Below are 26,554 nucleotides of genomic sequence, written 5' to 3' on the forward strand. Positions count from 1 at the left end.
TCTACTTTACAACACACATCTGATGGGTGCTGTGTGTCTTTGTTTTAGGGGGAGAAACAACCTCTTCATTTTTGTGTAAATTATGGCATTAATGTAGTGTGGGATAGCCAGGGACTAAATTTCTATCAGCATGTTAAATGTGCAACCAGAGGGAAAAAAACTCTGGACCACCTTTACTCAACACATAGAGACACATACAAAGCTCTCACTCACCCTCCATTTGGCAAATCTGACCATAATTCTATCCTCCTGATTCCTGCTTACAAGCAAAAATTAAAGCAGGAAGCACCAGTGACTCAGTCAATACTAAGGTGGTCAGATGAAGCAGATGCTAAACTACATGGAACATGACATCACAGACTGGAACATGTTCCGGGATTCCTCCGATGGCATTGAGGAGTACACCACATCGGTCACTGGCTTTATCAATAAGTGCATCGAGGATGTCACCGCCACAGTGACTACGTACATACCCCAACCAGAAGCCATGGATTGCAGGCAACATCCCCACTGAGCTGAAGGCTAGAGCTGCCGCTTTCATGGAGCGGGACTCTAAACCGGAAGCTTATTAGAAATTCCGCTATGCCCTCCGACGAACCATCAATACAGGACTAAGATCGAATCATACTACACAGGCTCTGACGCTCGTCGGATGTCGGATGTCGGAGACCATGTGTGGGGTTGCTTCTCAGCCAAGGGAGTGGGCTCACTCACAATTTTACCTAAGAACACAACCATCAATAAAGAATGGTACCAGCACATCCTCTGAGAGCAACTTCTCCCAACCATCCAGGAACAGTTTGGTGACGAACAATGCCTTTTCCTGCATGATGGACCACCACTTAATCCCATTGAGAACTTGTGGTCAATCCTCAAGAGGCGGGTGGACAAACAAAAACCCACAAATTCTGACAAACTCCAAGCATTGATTATGCAAGAATGGGCTGCCATCAGTCAGGATGTGGCCCAGACGTTAATTGACAGCATGCCAGGGCGGATTGCAGAGGTCTTGAAAAAGAAGGGTCAACACTGCAAATATTGACTCTTTGCATCAACTTCATGTAATTGTCAATAAAAGCCTTTGACACTTGTGAAATGCTTGTAATTATACTTCAGTATTCCATAGTAACATCTGACAAAAATATCTAAAGACACTGAAGCAACAAACTTTGTGAAAATTAATATTTGTGTCATTCTTAAAACTTTTGGTCACAACTGTATGTTCACTTCGAGGAGGTCAGAGACCTTGCCGTTTGGTGCCAGAACAACAACCTCTCCCTCAACGTGATCAAGACAAAGGAGGTGTTTGTGGACTACAGAAAAAAAATGCCCCCATTCTCATCAACGGGGCTGCAGTGGAGCGGGTAGAGAGCTTCAAGTTCCTTGGTGTCCACATCACCAACAAACTAACATGGTCCAAGCACACCAAGACAGTCGCAAAGAGGGTACGACAAAGCTACTCCCCCTCAGGAGACTGAAAAGATTTGGCATGGGTCCTCAGAATCTCAAAAGGTTCTACAGCTGCACCATCGAGAGCATCCTGGTTGCATCAATGACAGGTATGGCAACTGCTCGGCCTTTGACCGCAAGGCACTACAGAGGGTAGTGTGAACGGCCAGTACATCACTGGGGCCAAGCTTCCTGCCATCCAGAGGAAGTCCCTAAAAATTGTCAAAGGCTCCAGCCACCCTAGTCATAGACTGTTCTCTCTGCTACTGCACGGCAAGCGGTACCGGAGCGCCACGTCTAGGTCCAAGAGGCTTCTAAACAGCTCCTACCCCCAAGCCATAAGACTCCTGAACACCTAATCAAATAGCTACCCAGACTATTTGCATTGCCCCCCCTCCCACCTTACACCGCTGCTACCCTCTGTTGTTATCATCTATGCATAGTCACTTTATAACTCTACCTACATTACCTCAACTAACCAGTTCCCCCGCACATTGACTTTGTTCCGGTACCCCCCTGTATATAGTCTCGTTATTGTTATTTTACTGCTGCTCTTTAATTACTTGTTACTTTTATTTCTTATTCTTATCTGTATTTTTTTTAACTGCATTGTTGGTTAGTGGCTTGTAAGTAAGCATTTCACTGTAAGTTGTTGTATTTGACACGTGACAAATAACATTTGATTTGATATGTTAGTTGTCTACTACCTCTGCCCAATGCCTGGTGGTGTTCAGAGTAGAGCACTCACACTCTGTAAGTCTCCGCTCTATTTAACAGGGAGGGTGAATGTGTACCCTATGTCCTCAAGAAAGAGATGTCCCTGTGTAAGACACGTTCATGCATTTCCTCCCGTGATACAACAAGTCCATGTAACCAGCACCAAACTACCATGGTCAAACTAAAGCCCACCATCTTCTCCAGTTTCAGAAGGCATTGTACTGTACAGTACAGAGCAAAAATGAAATCCATTTTCGGGCTTTAATCAATTTTTAAGTACCATTTTTTTTTTACCATATTTGAGGATTAATTTGCGGTTAGACATTAATTCCGACTGAGTTGTTGTAAGATTATTTTCACCACAGTGTCTGGTTCACTGTGATAAAATACTAAGCCCCCATCACGCTGTTTTGGAGAGCCAGGGTGACTGTGGTCTTGCTGTGGCAGCCAACACACACACACACACACACACACACAAACACACACACAGCCATAAACAAAGAAGACCCATACACACACACACACGCACACACAGTCAAGCTCTGTCACATTTATGATTGATAACCCCCAAACATGGCATCCAAATGGACATAATTCTTTATTTTTAACAGACCTAGAGTGAGTTCGACAGCTAATTTCAACGCCAGAATCAACCTCGTTAAATGAAAATGATTTATTGTGAATAGTTTGTGTAGTAAAAGTGATACAACTGTCACAGATACAGTACTTGCTAATTGCATTCTGTTGTTGACAAGGCGTTGCTGCTTGTTCTGTTTTCATGTTGATCAGATAATGGGTGTAATTTGTGAATACGGTTTATCGTAATTATTATTTTAATTATCCCTAAATCCTAAAAGATCATCATTTGCTCAGTGGGTATAGAATGTAAATGAGTTGATTTTACCACTCATTCAACCATATGAATGTATCAGCAGTCCCAGTTTGTACAGAATCTAATATTACATGCCATTTTAATCCATATACCATTGTATAATATAATTGAGAAATGATTTGACAAGGAAATGCTAAACCTCTGTCCCTATGTGTTGACCTCAGTGCCCAAACTGCCTGTCTATCTAAACGAGAGACAGTCAGCTGCCGCTACGCTCAAGGCCCCGTGTGGCAGCTCTGACGCCCGTGATGCCTGCCACACACACACCCTCCACCCAACGGCCCTCTCTCTTTCTCGCTCTGTCCCGCCCCCTGTGCTACCTCATACCCTTTGACTTTCTTACCTTGGTATATATAGTCAGTGAGGCTATCAGAGTTCTCCTGGCAGCCATCATGAAGGGTATAGTCTCAATCTGCTGCTTCTTCAGCCTGCTTGTCCTGGCCTTAGCAGGTAAGGGGCCTCACACCTCATCTACTGTTTTATATGTTTATGTGGATGTCGATATGAATAGATGTTGTATGGGTGTGTGTTTATAGGCTTATTAGTGCTTTTGGTCATTGGAAGACTACAGTGCTGGACTGTACATGTCCTGGGGTACAGCTCATGTATCAAATGTATGAGATGTGGCATGGTTGGGTTGGATGTCTTGGCTGTCTGCATGCTTTCATAGTCCAGTCAATTTACTGGCTTGTAGACACACACACTGGATCCATTTTTACTGATCCAACATACTTTATTTTTATTCAAACTGGGAAAGTCTGAGATCTCTATATCGATACTTCCAGACATTCTTTTCAGTGGACTAAACTGTCTTACTCTTCGGGCTTTTAGCAACTATGCAGATAGATTGTTCTGTCAGTCAGTGGTGTGGGTTTATAGGGACAGAGAAGGTACTGTAGAAATGTAGATTTTGTATATTTTTTAGTGTTGTAGTTTAAGCCAGGACGTGCAGGGGTCCTTCAAACAGTGGCGGTCACCTGGACGCAGGCATGAGCATAGACACCCGTGTCCCTCTCTCTCTACTACCCTGCAGCACTATTTAAAAAGGTTTCAAATTAAATGTGGTAGAATGCTGGGTTCAATCAGGACATAATATTTTAAGGTCTCATCTTTTTAGAAAAACACATTTTAAAATGGTGCCAACTTGGCACATCTTGTTGTCTCTTGTTATTTTTACTGTGTGTGCATATATTTCTTATTTAAACCTCATCGAGATCTTTATTGGTCATACACACACACACACACACAGTCGGTGTGACTTTAATAAACCAGAAGCTTTTGGCGTGGTGACGGTGTGTCAGCTGTCCTAAAGCATGGCACCAGCTGATGGAACGTCTCAGACTGTACTAGAGAGAAGAACTTGTATTCCCTCACTGTATCACTCTCTCGCTTTCTTTGATTCTTTTCTCTCTCTCTCTTTCCCTTTCTTGGAATGTCTCTCCCTCCCCTCTCTGTCCTTGCTGACAAGTAGATGTTGTAGGGACATGTTTGATACTTGTATCTATTGACTGATTAGCTTTACATTTTACTGGATGATTCATATATAATACATACTTGTATTTTCAAGTGATTCCATGTATTGTCCATAGCTTTATCTGCCTTTGTGATTAAATAAAATGCCCAGATTACATCCAGATCAGTCTCTCTCCAGAAATGTGGTGGAGGGATCTCTCTAAAGTAAAACCGTTTCTTCCTGTTACCCTTGTCTGTCCTTGGGCTCCGCTCAGCACCAGGGCAACATGCTTTCCTATCCCAATCCCAGCCTGCTGTCAGATGTCTAGGATTGGAAGGCAGGCGTCCCGTAACCGGACACCGTCCACTATAGGTCCCCCATCCCTCCCCCCGGCCCCCTTCCACCCCTCCCCAGACCCAGCACTACCCTTTAGCCACATTGCCTTCACAGCTGCTGTCACCCCAATGACAATTTATTCCCAGCAGCTGGCCTTATAGGGACATGCATTATCGAGTCAGGCGGGGCCGGAGGAGGGAGGAGGCCGGAGCAGGAGCACACAGACCCTGCTAGAGGTTCTGACTAGAGGGACTACAGCTACGGCTGAAAGTTAATTTTCGTAACAGGTTAGGAGAATTTATACAGCAGGTTAGGAGAATTAGCGTGGCAGGTTAGGAGACTTAGGTTAAGGTTAGGAAAAGGGTTAGGGTTAGTTAAAATGGTCTCCTAACCTGCTACTGAAAGTAACTTCCGGTTGTAGCTATACTCCCTCTAGTCACAACCCCTGCTAGCTTAGCTTGGGCCTAGTCTGGTCCAGCAGCGTGGGTGGCTAGCTATGTAGCGTTGAATAGCAAAGCAAGGTGGCTAATGCTAGCAGAGGAGGCTGGTGGGACGAGCTATAGGAGGGGTTCATTGTAATGGCTGGAAAGGGAATGTCTGTGTTTGATACCGTTCCATTTATCCCATTCCAGCTATTACAATGAGCCCGTTCTCCTATAGCTAGGTTTGTTAGTGTGTAACACTGATTCCATGGAGCGCTACTGTAGGGTGATGTTGTTGTTCCTGTGGATGGCTTGTTCATATGAGTGGAGAAGGACTGACAGGAAGTTCCCCTGGGCTAATGAGGTTAGCATTAGCCTACTTTAGGCTCATGTTAGCATCGCCTAGATTACACTGTAAATCTGAACTGTGGGGATGTTGTCCGTATTTAACTAAATGGTTGCCAGTAAATGTTGTTTCCTTGGTATGCATGAGGTCCTTCAAAGCCCATGGAAACAGTAGTGGTAACCACTAAGAGTATTGTACTGTAGCGGAAGTGTTGGAGTGATACACTGGTTAAGAGATTGGAGCGTCCAGATGGAAATTCCACACTGTCATGTTCAGTTAGGCTATTGTATGTCATCAGCAAATTATATTACTGCAATGATTATAAATGACATGGCTCCTTTAATTGGATTCATCACTGCTACAAAGGGATACTTGTTATCCTGACAATGTTAATGGCTATTTCTACAGGCCACCTGTTTAACCAGGAGTGGTGCTCAGACACTGTTCTGCTCATTCAGACCAGGGTTGGTCTTCCTGTTGTGCTAACTGGACAATTTTCTCTTCTCTTACTTAAAGCAGAATCCTGATTTTGGATGATTTCTGCATTGAAGTCAGTGGGAGATAAGTGTTAACAGTTGATTGCTGTATTGTCCTGTGTTCCTGACTGTTTACACTAGAAGCCATAATACTTGCTGGATCGAATCCCTGAGCTGACAAGGTAAAAATCTGTTGTTCTGCCCCTGAGCAAGTTCCCCTGGCGTGGGTGACGTGGATGTCGATTAAGGCAGCCCCTCGCTCCTCTCTGATTCAGAGGGGTTGGGTTAAATGCTGAAGAAACATTTCAGTTGAAGTCATTCATTTGTACAACTGACCAGGTCTCCCCCTTTCCTTTCCCTACTAATCAGAGAAGTAACACGAAACAGAATGCTTTTGGCCCGACCTGAAGTATGAGGAGATATGGGGTGACACGGGCAATCTTTCCCTCTGTGTCCCCCATTGATGGCAAGCAGTAGGCCCGGGGGCCCGGGGCATCCCTCCAGTGCTGGCAGTGGGGACACCCGACCCCCTCCTCCCCCTCTTGGACAAGCCCCTCAGTCCCCTCAGCCTCAAGGTCGGTCACCTGGTGAGTCTCTGTGGATCAGTGACAGGACTGCTGGGAGAGTAGAGTCAGATCAACACCCCAGCGTAAAGTGCCCCCCCCCTCCCCATCCCGTGTCACTCCACTGTGTCCTCAGACTGATCCTCATGGTCCTCGCCCCCCTTCTGTGGAATTACCACCCGGACATGCCCTCCATCGGCCAGCTCCTAGCATCCAGAACCACGTCACCAAGAGTGCTTACACTGTGGCCTGTGACATTGGCCAGCGTAGCCTTTAAGCCATGAAATCCTTTTAAGATTTATCCCTAAAAACATCCCCGGTCCAGGAGTCCTTCGAACGTTCTTTAGCTGTAAAATGGCATGAACTCTGTGTCTCCATTTTTGACACACGTTGACAATTGGTTTGCCCTTCGTCTGGAGTCTATGTATGGGTTTGTACATATGGAGAGAGCTTGTGTACCCTGTGTATTGGACTTTAAATGTGTTTTAAGGTATGTACATGAGTATGAGTGTGATGATTCCTGACATATGAGTGTGAATGTTTCCTGATCATGTGACCTGACCAGGAAGAACACAGATTAGATTACCTGGTTCTCCAAGATGGCTGTATCACAACTATCATGAGGCTAGACGGGTCCTTATTCTGAATCAAGATGTTGGGGGGTGACAGAGGGCTGTTTGGAATGCACTCAGAGCGGCCAAAACACTCTCATAATCACTCCTGCATCCATTTAGTGAAGTAAGCCAACTGGTCTCCGGCACGGAGGGCTGTCTGAGACTGAACAGGAATGTAAACCTAAGACAGTGAAAACAACCAGTAGTAAGTAGTGTGTTCCCAACATGGCAGTTTTACCTGATACTGGCTTGTTGCTTGGCGACCACACTTACAGCTACTGATAGGATATGGGACTTGTCTTCTTCTTTACCAGTATCAGACCACCACTACAACCAACATACCCCAAGGACCATTACATTCTGTTGCAACAATTAGAAGGGGGTTATAGGGTCAGAAAATCCGCTCCATGTTCAGAAAGTTGCTCATAGAAATAGGAAGTAAAGAGCAGGCCTAATTCTCACCTTGAAGCGAGCGCCCACTCTGTGTATTACATTTCTATTTGACAAGAACTCCTGAACGTTGCATCCCTATGTGTAAGACATTTTGGTTCAATGCATTCGGTTCTACAACTGACCAGTTAACCCCTTTCCCTTATTTGGAATGCATCATTGAGTGTCATGTGGTTTGTCAGCGGCCTCTTGAGTAGCTGCTTCAGACTTGTTAACACCTCCCTAATCATCCTCACCCTCTAGCCTACATATAGCCTATTATATAGAGCTGTAGAAAATAGATCCTCACCCTCAAGCCTACATATAGCACAGAATAATATAGAGCTGTAGAAAATAGATCCTCACCCTCTAGCCTACATATAGCCCAGCATAATATAGAGATGTAGAAAATAGATCCTCACCCTCAAACCTACATACGCTGAGTGTAAGAAACCTTAGGAACACCTTCCTAATATTGAGTTGCACCCCCTTTTGCCCTCACAACAGCATCATTTCATCTGGGCATGGACTCACACAGGGAACTGTTGAGCGTGGAAAACCCAGCAGTGTTGTAGTTCTTGACACACTCAAACTGGTTCGCCTGGCACCTACTGCCATTCCCCAGTCAAAGGCACCAGTGGAGGCTGCTGAGGGGAGGACGGCTCATGATAATGGCTGGAATGGGGCAAATGGAGTGGCATCAAACACATGGAAACATGTGTTTGACAACATTCCACTTACTCCACTCGAGCCATTACCAAGAGCCCGTCCTCCCCAATTAAGGTGCCACCAACCTCCTGTGAAAGACAATTACATATTTTGTCTTGCCCATTCACCCTCTGAATGACACACATACACAATCCATGTCTCAATTGTCTCAGGCTTAAAAATGATTCTTTAACCTGTCTCCTCCCCTTAAATTTACACTGATTGTAAGCATTTCATTGTTAGTCTACACCTGCTGTTTATGAAGCATGTGACAATAACAACTTGATTTGATTGATGTGGATTTAACAAGTGACCTCAGTAAGGGATCATAGCTTTCACCTGGTCAGTCTATGTCATGGAAAGAGCAGGTGTTCCTAATGTCTTGTACACTTAGTGTATAGCCCAGCATAATATAGAGCTGTAGAAAATAGATCGAACCCTACCCAGAATATAGAGCTTTAGAAAATACATCTGGACTTAACACCTCCCCTACTAATCATCCACACCCTCTAGCCTACATCCAGCATGGAGCTGTAGAATATAGATCAGAGAGAGAGGACTTCTTGCCTGTTGTCTCTGGATGTCGTTACTGTAGTTTGCATCAGCCCCCGTACCTCTGCACTCTCTAAATTAACCCCCCAAGGCGCCAGGCGAACCTTCTGATATGAACCCCAGGACGTCTGTCACCCGGACCATGTGTCTGTCCTAGTTGAGCCTGTTGCCAGGCAACCATAGTTCAGTTTGGAGAAACATTCCGACAGGCAACAGGCAGCACTTCCAGTCAGAATGCTGCGGGTAGAGCTGCCGATGATGGTGTAGGCTCTGGGCTTTTGGGGACGGGTGAGACACGTCCTGATGTTCTTCAGGCTTTAGTGGCCAGGGCTGGGGGAAGTTCTGTGTCATGCCTCAACTTTAGCAGTTTATTATCTCACTGATGCGCCCCAACAGAAGGAAATGTTACAATATTCCTGATACTGGTGGCAGATTCATCTCTCTCTCAATCAATACTGTGAAAGTACCAGTTCTGAGCCCTGTTATTCCCTGCTATGGCTGCATGCTCCATTTTTATGGGGGGCATATCAAGTACTGTAGAGGAGGTTCATGAAGTTCATAAACTTAGTTGGTCCAAGGGTCACTGGGGGACAGATAACAGAGAATAAAGAGAATCTAACCTTTAAAGCACTGGCAGTCATTTCAATAGTGCATGCAGCATACAATACAGTATATTTGTATAGTGTACCAACAGTATGTATGTAATAAATTACAGTACATTTGTATTGTGTAACAAAAGTATGCAATACATTACAGTATATTCTCTAGTACTCTCAGGTATGTAAAGATTGCACATACAGTGCCTTGCAAAAGTTTTCACCCCCTTGGTGTTTTTCCTATATTGTTGCATTACAACCTGTAATTTAAATGGATTTTTATTTGGATTTCGTGTAATGGACATAGACAAAATAGTCCAAATGGGTGAAGTGAAATGAAAAAACATAACTTGTTTCAGAAAAAAAAAGAAAAATCAAAAAGGGAAAAGGGGTGCAGGCCAATGAATTCACCCCCTTTTCTATGAAGCCCCTAAATAAGATCTGGTGCAACCTATTACCTTCAGAAGTCACATACAGTGCCTTGCGAAAGTATTCGGCCCCCTTGAACTTTGCGACCTTTTGCCACATTTCAGGCTTCAAACATAAAGATATAAAACTGTATTTTTTTGTGAAGAATCAACAACAAGTGGGACACAATCATGAAGTGGAACGACATTTATTGGATATTTCAAACTTTTTTAACAAATCAAAAACTGAAAAATTGGGCGTGCAAAATTATTCAGCCCCTTTACTTTCAGTGCAGCAAACTCTCTCCAGAAGTTCAGTGAGGATCTCTGAATGATCCAATGTTGACCTAAATGACTAATGATGATAAATACAATCCACCTGTGTGTAATCAAGTCTCCGTATAAATGCACCTGCACTGTGATAGTCTCAGAGGTCCGTTAAAAGCGCAGAGAGCATCATGAAGAACAAGGAACACACCAGGCAGGTCCGAGATACTGTTGTGAAGAAGTTTAAAGCTGGATTTGGATACAAAAAGATTTCCCAAGCTTTAAACATCCCAAGGAGCACTGTGCAAGCGATGATATTGAAATGGAAGGAGTATCAGACCACTGCAAATCTACCAAGACCTGGCCGTCCTCTAAACTTTCAGCTCATACAAGGAGAAGACTGATCAGAGATGCAGCCAAGAGGCCCATGATCACTCTGGATAAACTGCAGAGATCTACAGCTGAGGTGGGAGACTCTGTCCATAGGACAACAATCAGTCGTATATTGCACAAATCTGGCCTTTATGGAAGAGTGGCAAGAAGAAAGCAATTTCTTAAAGATATCCATAAAAAGTGTTGTTTAAAGTTTGCCACAAGCCACCTGGGAGACACACCAAACATGTGGAAGAAGGTGCTCTGGTCAGATGAAACCAAAATTGAACTTTTTGGCAACAATGCAAAACGTTATGTTTGGCGTAAAAGCAACACAGCTGAACACACCATCCCCACTGTCAAACATGGTGGTGGCAGCATCATGGTTTGGGCCTGCTTTTCTTCAGCAGGGACAGTGAAGATGGTTAAAATTGATGGGAAGATGGATGGAGCCAAATACAGGACCATTCTGGAAGAAAACCTGATGGAGTCTGCAAAAGACCTGAGACTGGGACGGAGATTTGTCTTCCAACAAGACAATGATCCAAAACATAAAGCAAAATCTACAATGGAATGGTTCAAAAATAAACATATCCAGGTGTTAGAATGGCCAAGTCAAAGTCCAGACCTGAATCCAATCGAGAATCTGTGGAAAGAACTGAAAACTGCTGTTCACAAATGCTCTCCATCCAACCTCACTGAGCTCGAGCTGTTTTGCAAGGAGGAATGGGAAAAAATGTCAGTCTCTCGATGTGCAAAACTGATAGAGACATACCCCAAGCGACTTACAGCTGTAATCGCAGCAAAAGGTGGCGCTACAAAGTATTAACTTAAGGGGGCTGAATAATTTTGCACGCCCAATTTTTCAGTTTTTGATTTGTTAAAAAAGTTTGAAATATCCAATAAATGTCGTTCCACTTCATGATTGTGTCCCACTTGTTGTTGATTCTTCACAAAAAAATACAGTTTTATATCTTTATGTTTGAAGCCTGAAATGTGGCAAAAGGTCGCAAAGTTCAAGGGGGCCGAATACTTTCGCAAGGCACTGTAATTCATTAAATAAAGTCCACCTGTGTGCAATCTAAGTGTCAAATGATCTGTCACATGATCTCAGTATATATACACCTGTTCGGAAAAGGCCCTAGAGTCTGCAACACCACTAAGCAAGGGGCACCACCAAGCAAGCGGCACCATGAAGACCAAGGAGCTCTCCAAACAGGTCAGGGACAAAGTTGTGGAGAAGTACAGATCAGAGTTGGGTTATAAAAAAATATCTGAAACTTTGAACATCCCACAGAGCACCATTACATCCATTATTAAAAAATGGAAAGAATATGGCACCACAACAAACCTGCCAAGAGACTCACGGACCAGGCAAGGAGGGCATTAATCAGAGGCAACAAAGATCCCAAAGATAACCCTGAAGAAGCTGCAAAGCTCCACAGCGGAGATTGGAGTATCTGTCCATAGGACCACTTTAAGCCGTACACTCCACAGAGCTGGGCTTTAAGGAAGAGTGGCCAGAAAAAAGCCATTCCTTAAAGAAAAAAATAAGCAAACGCATTTGGTGTTTGACAAATGGCATGTGGGAGACTCCCTAAACATATGGAAGAAGGTACTCTGGTCAGATGAGACTAAAAGTAAGCTTTTTTTGCTATCAAGGAAAACGCTATGTCTGGCACAAACCCAACACCTCTCATCACCCCAGGAACATCATCCCCACAGTGAAGCATGGTGGTGGCAGCGTCATGCGTTGGGGATGTTTTTCATCGGCAGGGACTGGGAAACTGGTCAGAATTGAAGGAATAATGGATGGCGCTAAATAGAGGGAAACCTGTTTCAGTCTTCCAGAGATTTGAGACTGGGACGGAGGTTCACCTTCCAGCAGGTCAATGACCCTAAGCATACTGCTAAAGCAACACTCAAGTGGTTTATGGGGAAACATTTAAATGTCTTGGAATGGCCTAGTCAAAGCCCAGACCTCAATCCAATTGAGAATCTGTGGAATGACTTAAAGATTGCTGTACACCAGCGGAACCCATCCAACTTGAAGGAGCTGGAGCAGTTTTGCCTTGAAGAATGGGCCAAAATCCCAGTGGCTAGATGTGCCAAGCTTAGAGAGACATACCCCAAGAGACTTGCAGCTGTATTTGCTGCAAAAGGTGGCTCTACAAAGTATTGACTTTGGGGGGTGAATAGTTTTGCAAGCTCAAGTTTTCAGTTTTTTTGTCACATTTCTTATTTATTTCACAATAAAAAATATTATGCATCTTCAAAGTGGTAGGCATGTTGTGTAAATAAAATTATACAACCCCCCCAAAATCTAGTGTGTGTGTGTGTGTGTGTGTGTGTGTGTGTGTGTGTGTGTGTGTGTGTGTGTGTGTGTGTGTGTGTGTGTGTGTGTGCGTGCGTGCGTGCGTGCGTGCGTGCGTGCGTGCGTGCGTGCGTGCGTGCGTGCGTGCGTGCGTGTGTGCGCGTGCGTGCGTGCGTGCGTGTGCTATAGTGCGTGTCTGAGTGTGTGCTCTCATACACATCTAATATCAGTGTACAACCTCCAGATTAAGTTATGCTGTGCTTGCTGCACCACCAGGGAGCAGAGGTCAATTAAATTAGCGTTGACATGATTAGCCCGCTACGTCTTTAAACCCTGCGGATTTACTCTGGGCCACGGGGAGTTTCAGGCAACCTTTACACCGGGCCAGGGGATTTCCATCAGAGAGGAGCAGCATCACTATCTAAAATACACTCTCATTACCAAGAGATCATTATTAACCACACTATTCATCTCCATGGATGGAATACTCTGATCCACACATGACTGTCAAACCCATGTGACACTGATCTAGTGTCATCGATAACAGAGACAAGTCATTCTGTGAATGATCATTATAGACTGTAAAATTAGTGAAGTTAGGCCCAACTCCTATTCCAAAAAAGTTAAGGAAAAAAATAAGAACATCTATTTAATATAGAGTTTCTGTGGTTCATTCCCGGGCTTCTAACAAAAATGGCTGACATGTAGCTGACAACAACACATCCCAGGGTCAGGGGTCAGGGGAGCATGGCTGGACACAGAGGCTTGTGCAGGGCATGGTCAGTTGCTGGGTGGTAGCAACAGGTGCTAAAGTGGTTGATGCTGGTACCCCCTGTGGCCAGAAATAGCCCTACAATGGGTCAGGGGATGGAAGGAGGAGGGGGGCAGAGAATTATCCACTCTATTTTAAGACCTAGAGTGTTAGCCAGTCTGGAGACTCACAGACATCCCCAGGCCTCACCGATCTTCATTCACTGTAACTTGCCTCTGTACCAGACCACGTTAACAGATCTCTGTACCAGACCACTTTAACAGGCCTCTGTACCAGACCACTTTAACAGATCTCTGTACCAGACCACTTTAACAGATCTCTGTACCAGACCACTTTAACAGATCTCTGTACCAGACCACTTTAACAGATCTCTGTACCAGACCACTTTAACAGATCTCTGTACCAGACCACTTTAACAGGCCTCAACCAGACCACTTTAACAGATCTCTGTACCAGACCACTTTAACAGATCTCTGTACCAGACCACTTTAACAGATCTCTGTACCAGACCACTTTAACAGATCTCTGTACCAGACCATGTTAACAGGCCTCAACCAGACCACTTTAACAGATCTCTGTACCAGACCACTTTAACAGATCTCTGTACCAGACCACTTTAACAGATCTCTGTACCAGACCACTTTAACAGATCTCTGTACCAGACCATGTTAACAGGCCTCAACCAGACCACTTTAACAGATCTCTGTACCAGACCACTTTAACAGATCTCTGTACCAGACCACTTTAACAGATCTCTGTACCAGGTGTCAGACTATCAAAGACACTCTTTATGCAGATACAATACACTATTGTTGTTGAAGCTGTTGAAAGGCACTATTTTGTCCTATCCTCCCTTTGTTCCATCCTGCTAACCTTTGGTTGTTGGTTGTTCTTGGGCCGTGCTGAGAGCAACATTGTGCAGTCTTTATTTTTAGCAGGTTGACTCCACTATCATGGGCAGTGAAGAAGTAAGCCTTAACCAGGCAGCATGTGTCATCACTACCATGGCGCTGCCACCAGCAGCCTACCGGCGCTGAAAGGAGCATCTGTCTAGCATTCATTTTAAGTCTGAGCAGTAGAATATGCTCATAACAATTATTTGCTGTGGCGTGTTGTAGCATTCACTATCCTCTCCCTTCTTACTCTGGCACAAGACAGTTTCAAGGCCCCCCGTAATCACTTCCCTTGGTTAGAGTTGACACAATGCTACAGTGTCTGTCTTTACCATTCAACAGTTGACACTGGTGGAGAGCGTAGGGAGGCGGAGTCAAAGCAGCAGGAGGCCTGTGTCTATAGGAGGAGTGTGTTTGTATGTTTAACATGGGACGCCTGTTCCTCTGGGTTTTATGTGGTATAATGTGGTAGTAGCTCTTTCCTGAAGTCAAATGACTTAGTGGCCTCATGGGTGGAATGTTATTCATATTTTTCATAATTTCATAATTAATAAACATTTTTTTTTCTACTTAGAAAATCCGGTGTTTGTATTTCACACGGTTTTGTTATATTTCAGTCTACTGTGAAGTATATAAAGTGTACTATTGGGATGCAAACTCAAAATGGAATACATTTCAACTCTGTATCTGACATGGTACAGGTGCTTCTTATTTTTAGCCCGTAGCCATGTGTGTGAGGTGGATAGTTTTGTAGATGTGTTTAAGACTGCCAAGAAACACTCTGTGTGACCCTGATTTAGCCCACTGCACTAAAAGCTTAACGGATGTTTGCCGTTTTTAATGTCTGCTCAGTGTAAACACAGTTCCATCCGTACCTTCTAACAGCAGATGTACTCTACGACTCCCAATCAGAGCTGATGCTGTTGAGTATGTTCATTTGAAAATGAAAATCATCAACAGTCTAAATGTCAATAAAATATGCTAACTGCAGGAGCTAGTTAACAAATAACTCCGATGCCCAGTGGCCACTACGTCGTTGTTCTGGGTCATTTGATGCAGCTTTCTTTTGAGACTTGGCCAATAATCTTGTGGATTGAGTCCAAGTCTTGCAACTAGAGTCAGAGGTCCAGGCCTTTGGCCTCAACACCATGCCCACCAGGAAGGCTCAGTCCTCCCATGGTTGGTATCATGACTCGGGGTTGTGTTCATTAGGCACCAAACAGAAAAAGTGGACAAAAAAAGGTACTTCCTTGTCCAATAAGAAACACTCATTTTCATTTTCTGTTGCAGAATGTTTTGAAACGGATAACGCTGCATGCCCTAATGAACAAGACCCTGGTGTAGCCAAGGAACAGTCCAGTTAGCCAGAGGATCTCTTTAGCGCCTGGGGGCATGTGGGCAGTGTTGGGGGTGAGGTGTTGAATGATAGGGGTGAGGCGGATTTCCCCCCCCACCCCAGCTAAGTGGAGAGGGGAGTTTAGAAGGTCACGTATCCTCATCCTGGCTGGTTTCTTCTGGAACTTTAAACCTGAGATCCAGCTGGTCGACTGCCCCGGGGATCCTACATGGCTTAGATGTTCTACTTTCATTCCAAGTATTTCTGTTAAAGATCACTGGACTGTGGAAGTCACTTGATAGCTTAAATCTGTTGTTATTCAAGATATGTGTTAGAATGATGTTAAATGTGAGAAATACTGATTTGTGATTGAATGGTTTCAATTACAGACATGAAGACGCAAATGTGATAGTCTGTGTTCTGGTATTAATTGATTTCCATATGATTCATTATTCATGTAGATCGTGTGCATTTTTCTATGTCTCAAATCAAATGTACACCCAACTGAGGAAAATTAAAACAACTAAATATAGTGTTGTTTATGTTTTTGCTCAATTAAATGAGCACAAGGAGCAGTCATTATGGCTGAAGTAAAGTTGTGTTGCCTTGACACTCAAGGCAGGTTATAAAGCTCTATACTGTGTAATGACACTCCTATTACATATGTTGTAATATATGTATTTCAGATTGTGTCCATCTGTAATATGTACTAGACGGGATCATGTTCCCGGAATGTCACAATCCTTTAAAAGGGATACTCTGTGTGCTCCACATGTACAGTGATGACATAAAATCCCCTCTCACATATAGGGCTGAATTTCTATTCAAATGACCAAACTTGACCAACAGCAGACTCCTGAACAGGTAATCAAATGGCTACCCGGACTATTTGCATTGTGTGCCCTCCCCCCAACCCCTCTTTTACACTGCTACTACTCTCTGTTTATCATATATGCATAGCCACTTTAACTATACATTCATGTACATACTACTTCAATTAGCCCGACCAACCGTTGCTCCCGCACATTGGCTACCCGCACTATCTGCATTGTGTCCCGCCACCCACCCATTACCCGCCAAACCCTCTTTTACGCTACTGCTACTCTCTGTTCATCATATATGCATAGTCATTTAAACCATACCTACAATACATCTACATACTACCTCAATCAGCCTGACTAACCAGTGCCTGTATGTAGCCTCGCTACTGTTATAAACTCGCTACTGTTATAGCCTCGCTACTGTATATAGCCTCACTACTGTATGTAGCCTCGCTACTGTTATAAACTCGCTACTGTTATAGCCTCGCTACTGTATATAGCCTCACTACTGTATATAGCCTCGCTACTGTTATAGCCTCGCTACTGTATATAGCCTCACTACTGTATATAGCCTCACTACTGTATATAGCCTCACTACTGTTATAGCCTCGCTAATGTATATAGCCTCGCTACTGTATATAGCCTCACTACTGTATATAGCCTCACTACTGTATATAGCCTCGCTACTGTTATAGCCTCACTACTGTATGTAGCCTCGCTACTGTATATAGCCTCACAACTGTATATAGCCTCACTACTGTATATAGCCTCACTACTGTATATAGCCTCGCTACTGTTATAGCCTCGCTACTGTATATAGCCTCACTACTGTATATAGCCTCACTACTGTATATAGCCTCACTACTGTTATAGCCTCGCTACTGTATATAGCCTCGCTACTGTATATAGCCTCACTACTGTATATAGCCTCACTACTGTATATAGCCTCGCTACTGTATATAGCCTCACTACTGTATGTAGCCTCGCTACTGTATATAGCCTCACTACTGTATATAGCCTCACTACTGTATATAGCCTTGCTACTGTATATAGCCTCGCTACTGTATATAGCCTCGCTACTGTTATAGCCTCGCTACTGTATATAACCTCGCTACTGTATATAGCCTCACTACTGTATATAGCCTCACTACTGTATATAGCCTCACTACTGTATATTGCCTCGCTACTGTTATAGCCTCGCTACTGTATATAGCCTCACTACTGTATATAGCCTCGCTACTGTATATAGCCTCACTACTGTATATAGCCTCACTACTGTATATAGCCTCGCTACTGTATATAGCCTCGCTACTGTTATAGCCTCGCTACTGTATATAACCTCGCTACTGTATATAGCCTCACTACTGTATATAGCCTCACTACTGTATATAGCCTCACTACTGTATATAGCCTCTCTACTGTACATAGCCTCGCTACTGTATATAGCCTCGCTACTGTATATAGCCTCGCTACTGTTATAGCCTCGCTACTGTATATAACCTCGCTACTGTATATAGCCTCGCTACTGTATATAGCCTCACTACTGTATATAGCCTCACTACTGTATATTGCCTCGCTACTGTTATAGCCTCGCTACTGTATATAGCCTCACTAATGTATATAGCCTCACTACTGTATATAGCCTCGCTACTGTATATAGCCTCGCTACTGTTATAGCCTCGCTACTGTATATAACCTCGCTACTGTATATAGCCTCACTACTGTATATAGCCTCACTACTGTATATAGCCTCACTACTGTATATAGCCTCGCTACTGAATATAGCCTCGCTACTGAATATAGCCTCGCTGCTGTATATAGCCTCGTTACTGTATATAGCCTCACTACAGTTATAGCCTCACTACAGTTATAGCCTCGCTACTGTTATAACCTCGCTACTGTTATAACCTCGCTACTGTATATAGCCTCGCTACTGTAATAGCCTCGCTACTGTAATAGCCTCGCTACTGTATATAGCCTCGCTACCTCGCTACTGTATAGTCTCGCTAGTAATCTCGCTACTGTATATAACCTCGCTACTGTTATAGCCTCGTTACTGTATATAGCCTCGCTACTGTATATAGCCTCGCTACTGTTATAGCCTCACTACTGTTATAGCCTCGCTACTGTATATAGCCTCACTACTGTATATAGCCTCGCTACTGTATATAGCCTCACTACTGTATATAGCCTCTCTACTGTTATAGCCTCACTACTATTATAGCCTCACTACTGTTATAGCCTCACTTCTGTATATAGCCTCGTTACTGTATATAGCCTCGCTACTGTTATAGCCTCACTACTGTATATAGCCTCACTACTGTATATAGCCTCTCTACTGTATATAGCCTCGCTACTGTAATAGCCTCTCTACTGTATATAGCCTCACTACTGTATATAGCCTCTCTACTGTATATAGCCTCACTACTGTATATAGCCTCACTACTGTATATAGCCTCGCTACTGTATATAGTCTCACTAATGTATATAGCCTCGCTACTGTATATAGCCTCGTTACTGTATATAACCTCGCTACTGTTATAGCCTCTCTACTGTATATAGCCTCGCTACTTTTATAGATTCGCTACTGTTATAGCCTCACTACTGTTATAGCCTCACTACTGTTATAGCCTCACTACTGTATATAGCCTCACTACTGTTATAGCCTCACTACTGTATATAGCCTCACTACTGTATATAGCCTCACTACTGTTATAGCCTCGCTACTGTAATAGCCTCTCTACTGTATATAGCCTCACTACTGTATATAGCCTCTCTACTGTATATAGCCTCACTACTGTATATAGCCTCACTACTGTATATAGCCTCACTAATGTATATAGCCTCGCTACTGTATATAGCCTCGTTACTGTATATAACCTCGCTACTGTTATAGCCTCTCTACTGTATATAGCCTCGCTACTTTTATAGATTCGCTTCTGTTATAGCCTCACTACTGTTATAGCCTCACTACTGTTATAGCCTCACTACTGTATATAGCCTCACTACTGTTATAGCCTCACTACTGTATATAGCCTCACTACTGTATATAGCCTCACTACTGTTATAGCCTCACTACTGTTATAGCCTCACTACTGTTATAGCCTCACTACTGTTATAGCCTCTCTACTGTTATAGCCTCACTACTGTATATAGCCTCACTACTGTATATAGCCTCACTACTGTATATAGCCTCACTACTGTTATAGCCTCACTACTGTATATAGCCTCACTACTGTATATAGCCTCACTACTGTATATAGCCTCGCTACTGTTATAGCCTCACTACTGTTATAGCCTCACTGCTGTTATAGCCTCACTACTGTTATAGCCTCACTACTGTTATAGCCTCACTATTGTTATAGCCTCACTACTGTTATAGCCTCTCTACTGTTATAGCCTCACTACTGTATATAGCCTCACTACTGTATATAGCCTCACTACTGTTATAGCCTCACTACTGTATATAGCCTCACTACTGTATATAGCCTCACTACTGTATATAGCCTCACTACTGTATATAGCCTCTCTACTGTATATAGCCTCACTACTGTATATAGCCTCACTACTGTATATAGCCTCACTACTGTATATACACTCACTACTGTATATAGCCTCTCTACTGTATATAGCCTCTCTACTGTATACACACTCTACTCACACTCACACTCTACACTACTGTTATTTTTCATTCTTTTTTACTGTTTTTATTTATCTATTGTTCACCTAATACCTTCTTTTTTTTACTTAGATATTGCTCTGTTGGTTAGAGGATGTAAGTCAGCTGTTGTATTCAGCATTTCACTCTAAGGTGAACCTGTTGTATTCGGCGCACGTGACAAATACACTTTGATTTGATTTGACCAACAGCTGTACAAAAATAGTCTCTCCTCTTTGACCAAGTCTGACTTATGGGACCAGTTTTGTGGTCCAGTTATTGATGAGGTCTTCTCTGAGCCTCTGCCCCACATCGGTCACCACCAGCCGTGTGATTTGTGACAATTACACAAGCAACCTGGCATGACCTCCATTCTCCAGGCCCACGCCCCTCCTCGTAGTTTAGTTTCCAGCTCAGATGACAAAACCATGCCAAGAGCAATATTACTAGATTTTATTTATTTTGATCCTTGGTTCAGCTTGATCTGGACAGACATCTCCAACATTATACCTCCCAGGGCCAGAGCTTTGGAACATTTTCTGCTCTACGTTTGTGGGCGAACATTTGGTGGTGACTGGACTGAGGGGGAAGTACAGAGGAATGCATGTGGTCTGATCATGTTTGAAGGGAAGAGAACTTGATGTCTGGCTTTTTCACGTTCATTCTGACAACATTTTTAGGAGGTACAATTTTGGTAACCATGACTGATTGACATGTGAAAATGAACAGTACTGGCTGACAGAATGTCAGTTATGACTTTGTGTTATTTAGGTGATTCAGTTAAAAATAACAATAAATATCTTCTCTGTTTACTGTCTAGGTAAATCCTTTGTTAATATGTTCAGTTATGAAGGAGAAACAATGCAGTAGAGAATTTGCATCCATTGTTCTGTTCCTATAGTTTAGGGTGTAGTTTGTTCTAAGCCATATAGTTAAGGGTGTGGTCTGTTCTAGCCATATAGTTTAGGGTGTGGTCTGTTCCAGCCATATAGATTAGGGCGCAGTTTGTTCTAGCCATATAGTTTAGGGTGTGGTCTGTTCTAGCCATATAGTTTAGGGTGTGGTCTGTTCTATCCATATGGTTTAGGGTGCAGTTTGTTCTGTCCATATAGTTTAGGGTGTAGCTTGTTCTATCCATATAGTTTAGGGTGTGGTCTGTTCTATCCATATAGTTTAGGGTGTGGTCTGTTCTATCCATATAGTTTAGGGTGTGGTCTGTTCTATCCATATAGTTTAGGGTGTAGCTTGTTCTATCCATATAGTTTAGGGTGCAGTTTGTTCTATCCATATAGTTTAGGGTGTAGTTTGTTCTGTCCATATAGTTTAGGGTGTAGTTTGTTCTATCCATATAGTTTAGGATGTAGTTTGTTCTATCCATATAGTTTAGGGTGTAGCTTGTTCTGTCCATATAGTTTAGGGTGTAGCTTGTTCTATCCATATAGTTTAGGGTGCAGTTTGTTCTGTCCATATAGTTTAGGGTGTAGCTTGTTCTGTCCATATAGTTTAGGGTGTAGTTTGTTCTATCCATATAGTTTAGGGTGTAGCTTGTTCTATCCATATAGTTTAGGGTGTAGTTTGTTCTATCCATATAGTTTAGGGTGTAGTTTGTTCTGTCCATATAGTTTAGGGTGTAGTTTGTTCTATCCATATAGTTTAGGGTGCAGTTTGTTCTGTTCGTATAGTTTAGGGTGTAGCTTGTTCTGTCCATATAGTTTAGGGTGTAGTTTGTTCTATCCATATAGTTTAGTGTGTAGTTTGTTCTATCCATATAGTTTAGGGTGTAGCTTGTTCTGTCCATATAGTTTAGGGTGCAGTCTGTTCTGTCCATATAGTTTAGGGTGCAGTCTGTTCTGTTCATATAGTTTAGGGTGTGGTTTTCGGTATAAATTAGCTTTACACTTCGTCTTAGACACTGAGCAATTCAGAACATAAAAATGCCATCCACTGTAACTGTTTTACTGGAGGCCTATGTGTCAAGCAGCCAAGGGTGGATAGGTACTGGACTACGCCACGTAGATGTGTGTATGAGTACTCCAGCATGGCCACCTATCACCTGGGTGTCTTCCAACTTCTGAAACTTGTGAATGACTTTATAAATTTAAATACCTCGAATAAGAGTCAAATACCGATCTCCCCGTGATAGGACCAACAACGAAGGCAGCATCCGAGTTTCACGACCCCCTGGGTGTAGCAGTATGAATCAGGGTGATATCCCAGTTGCCCATAAATATAGCTCTGCTCTGTAGCTGTAGTCATAGAAATATAATTACATCCCTCCCGGGTGGCGCTGTGATCTCTGTGCCACCAGAGATTCTGGGTTCGAGTCCAGGCTCTGCCGCAGCCGGCCGCGACCGGGAGGCTCATGGGGCGATGCACAATTGGACCAGCGTCGTCCGGGTTAGGGAGGGTTTGGCTGGCACTAGCAACACCTGTGGCGGGCCGGGTGCAGTGCATGCTGACCAGGTCGCTAGGTGTACGGTGTTTCCTCCGACACGTTGGTGCGGCTGGCTTCCGGGTTGGATGTGCGTTGTGTCAAGAAGCAGTGCGGCTTGGTTGGGTTGTTTCGGAGGACGCATGGCTCTCGACCTTCACCTCTCCCGAGTCTGTACTGGCGTTGCAGCGATGAGACAAGACAGTAACTACTAACAATTGGATACCACGAAAAAGGGTAAAAAATAAATCAAATAAAAATGACTAGAACAGTCAAAGCCCCTCCGACCACCTAAGTATGGGTACATTCAATATGGCTGACATGGTATTACTCCTGTGGGTACAGTCAATATGGCCACTGGTCCACCCATCACAGAATATTGACTTGAATGGGAAAACCTGTTCTAGTAGTTATATTTCTATGGCTGTAGTGCTGCTGTGTAACCTGATCTGGTTGTGGGCCCCTAGTGGCCCCTGTACGGTACAGTCAGGGGCCATAAAATGATGGTTGTTCCTGGGTAATGGGCACACAAGGACAGTCCTAACAGGCTGATAAGTCTACAACAGAGGGTTATATTTGGAGGAGGTGAAGCAGAGGGGTAGAGAAAGTCTGACGTGTTCTCCCCTCTTTATGACAATGAGGTTGTTAGGGTGTGGAGCAGAGAGAGAGAGTGCGTGTGTGCACACTCCTGTCCCAGGTTGTTATGAAACTGGGGTTTCCCCCACTACACACACAAACACTATCTATGGTGTTATTGTGAAACCATGGCTACGTGAAACAAACCTGTATTTTCAGCAGTCCGTCTAATTAAAGAACTGATCATACTGTAGTAGCAGCTGTGATCACATGCAATAAATAACATAGATATTCAAATGTTGAGATCACGCACGCACGCACGCATACACACACACACACACGCACGCACATAATGCTAGAATGCTAATGAATGGGGACACTTCTAAATGTAACTCTCCTGGAGGAATTGTTCATCCCACAGCCATGTAACTGGATATAAATATCTCTCATTCAACATCCCCTCTTCTCTCCACTTACAGTATGTCTCTGGGCCCGGGAGACAGATAGACAGGAATATCTCTGGGCCTGGGAGACAGATAGACAGGAATCTCTCTAGGCCTGGGAGACAGATAGACAGGAATCTCTCTGGTTCTGGGAGACGGATAGACTGGTATCTCTCTTGGCCTGGGAGACGGATAGAAAGGAATCTCTCTGGTTCTGGGAGACGGATAAACAGGAATCTCTCTGGGCCTGGGAGACAGATAGACAGGAATCTCTCTGGGCCTGGGAGACAGATAGACAGGAATCTCTCTGGGCCTGGGAGACAGATAGACAGGAATCTCTCTGGGCCTGGGAGACAGATAGACCGGTATCTCTCTGGGCCTGGGAGACGGATAGACAGGAATCTCTCTGGGCCTGGGAGACGGATAGACAGGAATCTCTCTGGGCCTGGGAGACAGATAGACCGGTATCTCTCTGGGCCTGGGAGACAGATAGACCGGTATCTCTCTGGGCCTGGGAGACAGATAGACCGGTATCTCTCTGGGCCTGGGAGACAGATAGACCGGTATCTCTCTGGGCCTGGGAGACAGATAGACAGGAATATCTATGAATATCCTGCCTGCAGCTTCTATGAGAGGACTGTATGGTAGCTACGCAGCCTGTGGCTGAGTTTGAGGAAAGGTGCTTGCAGTACAACTGATATTGGCCACTTTAATAAATGGAGCACTAGTCACTTTAACACTAGTCACTTTAAGAAATGGAGCACTAGTCACTTTAATAATGCCACTTTAATAAATGGAACATTAGTCACTTTAATAATGCCACTTTAAGAATGTTTACATATCTCGCATTACTCATCTCATATGTACGGTTATCCTTCACTATCTATTGCATCTTAGCTGCTCTGTCACTGCTCATCTATATATTTTATACTCGGTCACTGCTCATCTATATATTTTATACTCTGTCACTGCTCATCTATATATTTTATACTCTGTCACTGCTCATCTATATATTTTATACTCTGTCACTGCTCATCTATATATTTTATACTCTGTCACTGCTCATCTATATATTTTATACTCTGTCACTGCTCATCTATATATGTTATACTCTGTCACTGCTCATCTATATATTTTATACTCTGTCACTGCTCATCTATATATTTTATACTCTGTCACTGCTCATCTATATATTTTATACTCTGTCACTGCTCATCTATATATTTTATACTCTGTCACTGCTCATCTATATATTTTATACTCTGTCACTGCTCATCTATATATTTTATACTCTGTCACTGCTCATCTATATATTTTATACTCTGTCACTGCTCATCTATATATTTTATACTCTGTCACTGCTCATCTATATATTTTATACTCTGTCACTGCTCATCTATATATTTTATACTCTGTCACTGCTCATCTATATATTTTATACTCTGTCACTGCTCATCTATATATTTTATACTCTGTCACTGCTCATCTATATATTTTATACTCTGTCACTGCTCATCTATATATTTTATACTCTGTCACTGCTCATCTATATATTTTATACTCTGTCACTGCTCATCTATATATTTTATACTCTGTCACTGCTCATCTATATATTTTATACTCTGTCACTGCTCATCTATATATTTTATACTCTGTCACTGCTCATCTATATATTTTATACTCTGTCACTGCTCATCTATATATTTTATACTCTGTCACTGCTCATCTATATATTTTATACTCTGTCACTGCTCATCTATATATTTTATACTCTGTCACTGCTCATCTATATATTTTATACTCTGTCACTGCTCATCTATATATTTTATACTCTGTCACTGCTCATCTATATATTTTATACTCTGTCACTGCTCATCTATATATTTTATACTCTGTCACTGCTCATCTATATATTTTATACTCTGTCACTGCTCATCTATATATTTTATACTCTGTCACTGCTCATCTATATATTTTATACTCTGTCACTGCTCATCTATATATTTTATACTCTGTCACTGCTCATCTATATATTTTATACTCTGTCACTGCTCATCTATATATTTTATACTCTGTCACTGCTCATCTATATATTTTATACTCTGTCACTGCTCATCTATATATTTTATACTCTGTCACTGCTCATCTATATATTTTATACTCTGTCACTGCTCATCTATATATTTTATACTCTGTCACTGCTCATCTATATATTTTATACTCTGTCACTGCTCATCTATATATTTTATACTCTGTCACTGCTCATCTATATATTTTATACTCTGTCACTGCTCATCTATATATTTTATACTCTGTCACTGCTCATCTATATATTTTATACTCTGTCACTGCTCATCTATATATTTTATACTCTGTCACTGCTCATCTATATATTTTATACTCTGTCACTGCTCATCTATATATTTTATACTCTGTCACTGCTCATCTATATATTTTATACTCTGTCACTGCTCATCTATATATTTTATACTCTGTCACTGCTCATCTATATATTTTATACTCTGTCACTGCTCATCTATATATTTTATACTCTGTCACTGCTCATCTATATATGTTATACTCTGTCACTGCTCATCTATATATTTTATACTCTGTCACTGCTCATCTATATATTTTATACTCTGTCACTGCTCATCTATATATTTTATACTCTGTCACTGCTCATCTATATATTTTATACTCTGTCACTG

General features: G+C 42.8%; 1 protein-coding gene across 1 annotated transcript in view; it reads left to right on the plus strand.

The window, feature by feature from the left end:
* Window positions 1-3,410: 3,410 nt before the first annotated feature.
* Window positions 3,411-26,554, plus strand: part of LOC139402035 (sarcalumenin-like) — a 38,449-nt gene continuing 15,305 nt past the window's right edge. The window contains exon 1 of the mRNA XM_071146086.1: window positions 3,411-3,508. Within this exon, the coding sequence (XP_071002187.1) occupies window positions 3,451-3,508 (58 nt within the window). The 5' untranslated portion in view covers window positions 3,411-3,450. The remainder of the gene's footprint in view (window positions 3,509-26,554) is intronic.

Source organism: Oncorhynchus clarkii, unplaced genomic scaffold, assembly GCF_045791955.1.
Source record: "Oncorhynchus clarkii lewisi isolate Uvic-CL-2024 unplaced genomic scaffold, UVic_Ocla_1.0 unplaced_contig_545_pilon_pilon, whole genome shotgun sequence".
In the NCBI taxonomy this organism is placed as follows: Eukaryota; Metazoa; Chordata; class Actinopteri; order Salmoniformes; family Salmonidae; genus Oncorhynchus; species Oncorhynchus clarkii.